A 10,398-nucleotide genomic window follows, 5' to 3' on the forward strand; every position below is an offset into this window, starting at 1 on the left:
GTGTGATCCTTGTCATGACCGGGAAAAAAATCTGAAGAAAAAATTACGTATCTTTAAAATTAAATTACTGAATATAAATGAAATTGAAAAATGACTTTCGTTGAATTAATCAACTTTAGTCATCATGAAACATACGGAGATAACGAACAGTATTCAATATCAAAGGTCCACAAAACAATACAAAACAGGAGCAGAGCAAACACGGGTCTCCAGAACGTCAGAGGTGACCGGTCACACCCGCTGTTTATTCCTTGTCAATATAATGAATATTGTTCCCCATATATTCATTGGTAATAAATCATCCACATCCAAATTACAAACAGATTTTTTAGACTCTGTGGTATTCTTTTATTTCAAGTTCATTAGGATATGTTGAGTCGACGTATAAATGTATTGTTAATTGATAAAATTTCGTCAATACACATGTATCTATTGAAGTTGAAGACCCAAGCAAGTGAACTAATCTTCTTTTCATGTAAAAGATTTTTTTTAATTCCGTTTAAGATTATGTTAAAATTATATAAACATTTTTTTTCTTTTCTTTCTTTCTTTTTTTTTTTTTTTCTTGTTTGTTTTTTTTTTTTGTTTTTGTTTTTGGTTGAAAAGATAGATCCTACAATCAACAAAATCAAAACATCTAAGCTACCTGAAAAAAATCTTTTCATACCTGTCATTTCTACCTTTGTGTCCCTGGAAGTCAAAGTTAAATCAAAATTACTTCTCCGATATGAACTGGTGTCTTGGAAGGTGAAAATGATATTAATGTAGAAGAATGAAATTTCAGTTATTTAAAGGAAAAAGATAGGGTGGGTTATTTTTTTTCATTTTTGTTTTACTCATTATTTTTTTTTTTTACAGTGCGGACAATTTTGTGTCCTTGCTCACAAAAAGGCGGAAATAGGCATGTGACCTACGGGAAAATTAAAATTCTTTTTCTATAAGGATGGAACTCTTTAGAAACTATATTAAACTGAATGCTTACAGATAGGAAGTGTATAATCAGGTTTTCCTAATAATTCCTTCTCTTGTCTGAGAGCTATTTTATATAAAGAAAATTTGTATCTTTGAAACGCCGATATTTTGCCCGCTAACATCGTATGATATCAGGAAGATACAAATTTCCGTTTTAGGAATTCCATCCATAGATTCAATGAAATTCATAGCTACTTGAAATGGGAAATTTTTCAATAAATATTAATTGTCTAAATACTCGAATAAGAGTAACAGGGAAACTGTGTTTGCTCTTTTCACAATTTGGATATTGTTTATTTTCTTCTCATTTCATGCAAAAGAGAAAAGGTATAAAATTGTTGGGATTTTGAGAAATCTTGCATATAAATTATTCTTTTATTCATTTTTTATGCAACTGATGTCTAAACTTTCAACATGAGGCCATGCAATAAAAGAAGGAAATCAACAACAGCTTTAAAGCTAGTTGAAGGAATAAATGTATTTGTCTTTAACAAGAATGTACAGTTCCCTTGATGCAAATATCCTGTTACATGTTACTGCGCAAGGTTTGCAAGATTTTTTGCGCAATGTTGGGGACGTATTTCTCCACTTTTTAGCACTGGACAACTAATTGCAACTTGATTTTATAACCTTTATTCCCTAATACAAGACATACCTTTTAAACATCCACTTTGTGTTATCCATCTCCTGACTCTTGTCGTCTCCAAAAATACAAAACATATTTTTAAAACCATTCACTATATGTAATCCATCTCCTGACCCTTTATTGTCGTCTCAACAGACCAGTGAACTCGTTTGATTTGAATTTTCTGCCATCTGACCAAAAAGAGGGTTAATAAGTCATACAATAAAATATGGAGAAAACAAGTCTTCAAGCTACTTGCAGTGGCGCAGTGGTTAGAGCGTCTGCTCTAGAGTCGCGAAGTAAGGAGTCAATCCTTACGTCGCGGGTTCGAATCCCACTGTGCGGCGTGGAGACCGGTCCCTCGGACAACGGTCCCGTGCCGCAGTAGGTGCTGGCACGAAAAAGATCCCTCACTGCTCAAAGGCCTTAAGAGCTGAGCATAGGACAAAATTTGTAGCCCTCCACCGGCAAGTGGTGGCGTATCCATATGAGTGAAAAATTCTCGAGAGGGACGTTTAACAACATACAATCAATCAATCAATCAGAAATGTACATCACGTACAGATCCTGTATATAATGCAAATGCGGTGCCATTTACTGCGCAAGATTTTCTGCACAAGATTGGGGATGTATTCCTATACTTTTTAGCATTGTACAACCAATATTGGAACTTCCTTAAATAACCTCCATTCCCTAATACAAGACATACTCTTTTAAGCCGACCTCTATGTGTTATCCATCTCCTGACCCTCTATTGTCGTCTCTACAGATCAGTTAACTTGTTTGAGTTGAATTTTCTGCCATGCGTCAAAAAATAGGGTTAATTGGACTGTATAGACGACAATGAAGGGTTAGAAAGTGGAGAAAACATACAGGTAACAAGTTGGTCATAGAGTAGTCGCATGTCTAGAATTGGGGAGTGAAAGGTAGTTGGTTGTCCAATGTTGGAAAAAGGAGAAAGTCTTTTCCCCAACCTTGTGTCGTCAATTGCATGATATTTGCATTACAAGATCATATTTGCAATTACGCATTAATTAGCGTTATGGTCAAAGACTAAAATTTTATATAAAATCAAAATGCTAGTGTTCTTCAGCTTTAATCACAGCTTATCAAGCTTAAATTAGGTCATTCAAACAATACAAATACAAAAACCTACGCAGTCTGATTTTTTCTTAATGATTAAATGATTTAGAACTTGCTGACAAGGACATTTTATCGAACACGATAGAACTTTAGAAATTGTGACCATAAACGATACTCTTCATAATGTAATTCCATCCAATGGTTTGTCAATAGCTATCCTCGTTTTAGAGTTTTTTCGTAGATAGAGCATACAGTTGTGTATCGATCATATTCAACTCAACATAAAGATAAACCCCGTATATATGCAGGTGATAAGGGCATATTACTTGCTACATCAACTTGTAAGAAATTGATTGAAAAAGTTGAAGTCACCATAGCCACGTTTAGTATTTAAAGCATTGTTGTTAGATTACAATTTATGCCTTTTTCTAGTAAAATACCCAAATATGAAATATTTGCATTGTGTCAGTGTTTTTGGTACTAGTATCTTTGTTTCAAGCCCACTGAGATATATCGAGTTGACATATGAATTGAAAAAAAATTGATAAATCCGTCTCCTAGATATACCTGAATATCGAGTTGAAGGCCACATGAAGTATTTTCTTTTCTTATCCTGTAAACGATTTTTTAATGCTGCCTTCTATGCATCATAAGAATATAAAACAAACTGGTCAATAAATGAGCACAAGTGGTTCCCATGGGAATTCCAACTACCCCGATCTCAGACTTCTATCTTTATTGAAATCAAAAAGCGCAGCCAGGGTAGTGGTTTCTTTTATCGCGAGAAATGATTGTTTTCTTTGGAAAATTGAGTGATTTTGAATTTTTTAGAAGTTATTTGGGAGTTTTTGAATCCACATCTGATATATACCACTTCAAGAATATGCTGCAACACAGTATGACAGATATATCTCTCTTACACTATGTACAGAGGTTAACATTTTGTAATAATAATAAGAATTCAACGCTTGGTAGAGCATTTCATGAATTTTTTACTGCTATTTCAAGTAAAGAATCAATCAACTTCTTTTCTTTTCCTTTTATAAACAAACAAATAAATAAATTAGGCCTAATTTATTGATTAATTATTATTTATATATTCATTTATAAGATGTGCGTACTTAAATACGTCCCTAAGAAATGTAAATAATCTTAAAAATGAAAATTAAATTAGCAAACTGCAACATGTACAAAATCCTCATTGAGTACAAAAAAATAGAGGTTCTTCGAATAAAGCCAGTGACATGGGAATGTTACCAGATATAATTACATTATTATTTTAGTATGTACATGAAAATTCAAAGTAAAATTGATGAAAATGACTAAAAATGAAACTGTCCCCTGCTCCTTGAATGAACTACCAACCATATAAACAATAGACTGTTGTATATCCGACACATCGATGTACAACTTGACAATATTGGTAAGGGGGAGATAAATCGGGAATCCACCCGGCCTCTGAATCTGAAACGTAATATTCGCATCCCTGGTTCTCTGTATGATTAATTCATCATGTGGTTCATGTACCTATTGAGCTGGATCGCATTAGTTATACAAATATGTGTAATAACTTTATCCGTGGGTAAGTAGGCCAGATTTTGATTCACGATAAATCCTTTATACGTTCGAATTTCCTCGAAAAAAAAAATACACGTAACGTTAACTGATTTTGTTATAGCCTAAATATAAAAGAAATTGCTTTTCTTGAATCTGTTTTTAAAATCCTTGATATTTTAATTTCTTTATATATCTCCATTAAATTGATTGAATTAATTAATTAAACCTGAAATTTTGCAGCGGCTGGATTGTTTTATCTGGCAGAAATTGTAGAAGAATACACCGTACTCACAGCAAAGATAATAAAATATATGTTGATAGTAAGTAATTGTTGTGTATGCTTACATGATGAGATTTATAAACTTAGAGTATATTATTCACAGGTTACACCGTTACAGTTTAGGATAAACTATAGAGTTTTCCATGGTGCAAAATGGTCATTGCAGGATTAAAACTTTGATGGGTTACATGAACATGGTGAAACTGAGACTCAAAGAAGATTTGATTTTAGTTCATTTGGCTAGTTAATTAAATTTTTGATGAAATATTTATATATCATATGGATTATTTAAATTCAACTTAATCGTTATTCTAATTTATTTAAAATATTTTACTTTGTCAAAAAACTTTAAGATATTAAAGTCAGTAAATAGGTCCTTGCTGAGGAATATTATGCATATCATTTACGGTTGTGATATGAAACCATTTTAGAACTTAAATTAGATGGCAAATTTGGAGCAACACATCGTTTATCAGACACACCTTTTTAATCTGTTGCAGGGCACGACTGTGATATTTCTTGGCCTGCTCCTGTTCGAGGATCTACCCCTGTACATGATTGTGTTAGGTTTAGTGGGTAACATCGCCTACTTCTTTGTTCTGCAAACTTTCCCGTACTTTGAACTCATGTCTCCATCATTTCTGTTCTCCATAGGTGAGTAACTTAAACAAGTAAATGTCTTTCTTCATGTACATACTAGTAAACTGTTGGAAATTGCATATAAAATACCTGTGCAGTAAAACCAATTTATGCAAATTTTCTTGGGACTGAGTGACTGACACAACTGTGTAATTACCTAAATAAAAAAAAGATATTAACATATTTATATTTATTCCTGTGAGACTTATTCATATAAACATGATAGGTTTGGCAAAATTACGTACACTAGCATTGCATTTCTGGAAGAACCAAGAAGGTTCACCAGTAACACATTTTTTTATCATTCATAAAGGGATTTTTTTTTGGGGGGGGGGGGGGGGGGGGGGGCTAACAGTAAAGAATTTTCATGTACATCTATTGTCTTTCAGATCGAAAGCAGTCAGTTAAAAAAAAAAAAAAGACTTCAAGCAAAATATCTCTTAGTGTGTTTTACTACATGCATTTGTGATTTTCTTTTTCAGCCTTGGTGGTCGTCAATCATTATTTCGCATTTTCATACTTCTCCACAGTGTGGCATCCATTCTCAGATGTAAGTACTAATAAACAAGGGGTTATCAAAAAGTTTGTGGACTGATGTGCTGAAATTAATACAAAATTTACAATGAAAATGCTGAAAGTCTAGAGAGTGCTGATAATCTTAGCTTAATTGATACCCCAAAAAAAAGTTGCCGAAATATCATAAAATACAAATGACATCACAGTGTATTTGATCACCTGTATTGTAGATCTTCACATCTATTAATGAGACCTTAGATCTGAGAGATTGTCATTTGGTTTTAATAAGCAAATTAAATTTTGATGCTTTATAATCTTAACTTATATATATGAGCAAACAAGAGAAGTTTTATAGTTATATAAAATATAGTTCTCGCAAATAAAACCTGATTTACATTTGTCCAGAATCTCTTTAATAACCTCCCATATTATTTTAAATATATTTCAAAAAGGAGTGCGTTTTGATGTGTTTTGAGTAATTTATCACAAAATACTTTTTAATCTTCATTAAAAATGATCAATAAGCTGCTAATTCATTTTCTCATATGTGAATTTTTGTCTTTTGTTTGTAGTAACAATATGTACTCTGCCTCATTTCAGGTACTGGCATACTTTACTATTTGCCTGTGGCTTGTACCGTTTGCCTTCTTTATCTCTCTCTCAGCCAATGAGAATGTGTTACCAATGACAACAGGAACGCGAGTGAGTACGTCAGAAGAGAGCGACGTTGTCAGTAATTACTTCAAGAGGAAGGGGAAGAAATACGGACTTCTGTCATTCTTTAAATACGCACAGGAGGGAATTCTACCACAACGGACTAGGAAACAATATTAAACGTGACAAGTCCATGACAGAATGTTCAGAACCTTTAAATTTGTGTTTTAATGAACAACAATTGTTGTTAACACAATTTATGGAAAAGCTTAAGCTTGCTTTGGGAGCATGCATCTACAACACATGCAGTACATGTACAGACATTACAAGTGATCAAAAATAAGTCTGTTTGATACACCGTGTCTACTGTAAAATTTATGTAATCTGGGTAAATATTGCCCAAGAAATTTTTAGTCCCTTGCAATACATCCAGTTGTAACATTCCGGTAAGTTATGAAATCATATCAACAATGTTGCTGGGAAATTCCTAAGGAACTAGTGATATTCTTATTTGACAAGTTTAGTGTATAATTTATACATCCTTTTTTAACAAGGTCAAGTTTAAGGATATCCGATCCTCAGCCAGGAAGGATAACTCCAAAAATTAATATTTAATTTAAAATGCATCAAAATGAAACTTGAAAATAAAAATTTTTCATGCAATAATTTTCACTTTATTCACCTTTATATGATTCAAGGTTTTTGGAAGTCTTAGAAAAGGTCTTATAAAAAGTTCACATTTGTACCCTATGAATGGAAAAAAATAAATACAGTTTTAGAGAAATGAGATTTTCTTGAATTGAGCCTTAGATACCAATGCTTATTTGCATGGTATGAAATTAGAAGTGATTTGTGATGTCTTGCAATTATAGTAAAAGCTGTTTACACTATGTATTCTATAATAAATGAAGGAAATAGTGCTCATAGAATACAAAATAAGTATAACAAATCATGACAGTTTCTCTAAATGCCTGGGTACCTATTGTTTTTTAACCAAAAATATATTTGTTGATCAATTTGCAATTAGAAAATGCTTATCTGATATTCCTATTCGCTTTTTTTGAATATATATTGGAGATCTGGCAGTTTTCTCTATATAATATGATTAACTTTAATGTTTAACTTTAAAGAAATATGTGGGTAAAGTTACATTACTTTGTGGATTCAGAGATATTTTTATGAGTATTTTCGATTACTTAACTGCTAATTTTATGAACCTGAGGATCGGACTACCTTAAGTTATTTTACCCCCCCCCCCCCCCCAATAAATACAATGTAGCTTATTCAGCATTGAAGGAAGCATGTATTACAGTTTTGTAAAATAAACAATACATTCTTCTACTTTAAAATATTTCTGAAATAATGTGATTTTATAATTATGTTTGGAGTTGAAATTCTCCCTTACACAACATCAACGAATATTATAACATTTGTCTTTTTATAATGATATATGAGCCGCTTGGCTAATGGGAGACATGAGCAAGGTGCCATTTGAAATTGAGTTAGTAGTTGTAGTTTTCTTGGCTGGATGCATGTCGGTGTTTGCTTCAGTAAATTATGTTGTGCATGATTGTGTTTTGCATTTTTTTTTTTATAGATTCATGAATGCAATAAAATTATGAAATATTGTTTCTTTATGATCTTTTGAATGGTTGAGAGAAATTAATAGTAAGTATTGCTCTGTTTATATCCATGTGAATTTAATCTAGATGAACATGCACCTAAACCCACTTAAAAACCTACTTAACACCTGTTAAAATGAGATCACAAAATACTCTTAATTCCTCCTGGTCACAGATCTGACTGGAATAATCAACACTAAATTGTTTGTGTGTTGATGTATATTAATCAGAAGAGTTGAACTTATCAATGAAATTTGATTTGATCCTTGGTATGTAGCATCACATTGATCTAAGGGGATTCAACTTTCATGTTTATGAGTTATTGCCCTTAGATTGAGAAAACATATCCCGTTTGTTTAAGGCCAAATAAAATTAATCAATAGTTTTTCTATTTAAAATTCCAAGTTGAAAAAGAAAATCGAGTTATTCCCCTTTTCATAAATGCTAAGATAGACGTTTTTATTAAAAAAACAATACATTTCTTCTAATTTTTCAGTATTTTATAAATTAACTTTTAAATAAATGTTTGGAGTAACATTATTTTAAGTTGAATACATAATACAACCAATTTCAGGGAACAAAAATTAAAAATTGGTAGATATTATCATTTTATTGAACAAATGGCTTAAAAAAGGTGTTAAACCTGCTTCGAAAAAAAAAGCCTGCCTGCCGCATTGAATTCTGATTTTTTTTTTGCCTGAGGAACTATTGATTAAGTTTTTTTGGCCTAAAACTTTCCCTAATGAATGTGTTCATTGTTGCTTGATCACAATATTTACTCCAGTAAAGGCTGGTATTATCAGCCAATACCAGAAAACATGAGCATTCTAATTTTGTCTTGTTTCTACCCTATTTCACATACAGAATGTACATGCAATTTCAAATATTCTACAGTTGTTTATCTGATACAGATAGTGAGAGCCTTTTTATGTTCATATCACACTGACACATTTGGTTTCTACAATCTTGAATTCCCCCATATCAAGTGCCAAACAGAGAGCTTAGTTGGTAGCACACCTGTCTCAATTTCACTAGACTTAACATGGTGTCTAATCATATGTTGATATTAAAAATAAAATTAATAAATAAGACTTTAACACGACCATGACTTTAGAGTAACAATACTGATGCAGAATGACACAAGTACATGTAGGGAAAACACGATTAAAAAGAGTCTTTTCATAATTTAATATCACATAATTATATTTACATGTATACATGCAGTTTCTACACAGAATATGAAATAAAATAACTATGAACAAAAACAAACATATGAATCTTGAAGTTAAAATGTTAACAAATGTCAAAGCTGAATAGAATGCCATTAATTTAGGTTTCAAAAAAAAAATTATTCAAAATTCTGATTGCTTTATATTTGTCTCTAGCTCATATACTTTTCATGATTGGTTACCAAATTGTGACCAATCAGATTTTGGAAGTTTGTTACTGGCATCCATTTCATTGATGACTTGATGAGAGCTCGGTGAGCTAGAGAGATGAATGCACTTGATTGTTACTCTGGGAGCAATGAGAAGTTGATCCCCCCGCTGGGGGTGGGCCTGATTGGGGTGGTGACCCCCCACACTGGCCCCCTGTCACAGTCTAACTTTCACTCCACACATTCACACACACAGTCAGTTTGTTCCATCAGTTCTTTTCTTCCTTCTTTTCTTGGTCGTCTGTGGATTCTGAAGAACTACTGTCGGAAGACGACGAACTGCCCTCTCTATCAGCGGACATCTGTAGGACAAACACATTTCATGACATTATTTCAAAATATACAGATTTTGCAGGACATTTTAAAATAACTTGCGAACCCTTTCTATCCCAATGCAAAACGTTTTTGGACATTAAGAAAATTATATTGATAAGAAGGTGTAAATATTGAACTTAAAATTTATATTTTCAATATATGGTACGTGGCATTTACCCCCAGCATAAATGTTCAATAACTCTAATTTCAGAAAGATGCTGTAAACAAACTATTATTCGTGTCATCTATTATTCATGATTCTTCACTTTTGAATCAATATGCCATAAGGCTTAAAAAAAAAAAAAGTTTGTTTCCTGTAACATTCCCAAAAAATCAAGGGTCGGTAGGTCGGAAATTCTTTTTTTTTTTTTTTTTTTTTTTTTTGCTTATGAATGGTCAAACATCCCCGGACCGAAAATACCAGGTGTTATATTTACAGTGGACACCCAATATGGCATCCAAAATGGCTGCCAAGCGGCAGAAAACAAACTTCAGAAAGTTGTAGGGGGAAACTGTTGTTACAATAATGATTACTCTTTATATTTAAGGTAAATGTACACTAAGTCGACATATTTTATGTCTCAAATTAAGCTACAAGCTATTTAAATGGAATCAGCTGATTGATCAAACGAAGTTTTGCCATTTGTCAGAAAAAAAAAATCCACCCGAGGATAATTTGAATGGGTCGGTCGGGTTA

General features: G+C 32.4%; 1 protein-coding gene across 1 annotated transcript; it reads left to right on the plus strand.

Moving 5' to 3' along the window:
* The first annotated feature begins 4,080 nt into the window (after positions 1–4,080).
* Positions 4,081–6,880, plus strand: LOC134240053 (protein TEX261-like). The gene is made up of 5 exons (XM_062722164.1): positions 4,081–4,262; positions 4,478–4,557; positions 5,018–5,171; positions 5,639–5,706; positions 6,273–6,880. The coding sequence occupies exons 1-5, from the start codon at positions 4,193–4,195 to the stop codon at positions 6,504–6,506; spliced, it is 606 nt and encodes a 201-aa protein (XP_062578148.1). The 5' UTR covers positions 4,081–4,192; the 3' UTR covers positions 6,507–6,880.
* The last annotated feature ends 3,518 nt before the right edge of the window (positions 6,881–10,398 follow it).

Source organism: Saccostrea cucullata, unplaced genomic scaffold (assembly GCF_032062105.1).
Source record: "Saccostrea cucullata isolate Sc308-1 unplaced genomic scaffold, CSIRO_AGI_Scuc_v1 ctg17667, whole genome shotgun sequence".
In the NCBI taxonomy this organism is placed as follows: Eukaryota; Metazoa; Mollusca; class Bivalvia; order Ostreida; family Ostreidae; genus Saccostrea; species Saccostrea cuccullata.

Excerpts from the sequence above, each read along its gene's own strand:
- LOC134240053 (XM_062722164.1), top strand. The coding sequence starts at position 4,193 with ATGTGGTTCATGTACCTATTGAGCTGGATCGCATTAGTTATACAAATA. Across the intron at positions 5,172-5,638 it reads ATCATTTCTGTTCTCCATAG|CCTTGGTGGTCGTCAATCAT; the intron begins GTGAGTAACTTA and ends TTTCTTTTTCAG. Across the intron at positions 5,707-6,272 it reads TGTGGCATCCATTCTCAGAT|GTACTGGCATACTTTACTAT; the intron begins GTAAGTACTAAT and ends GCCTCATTTCAG.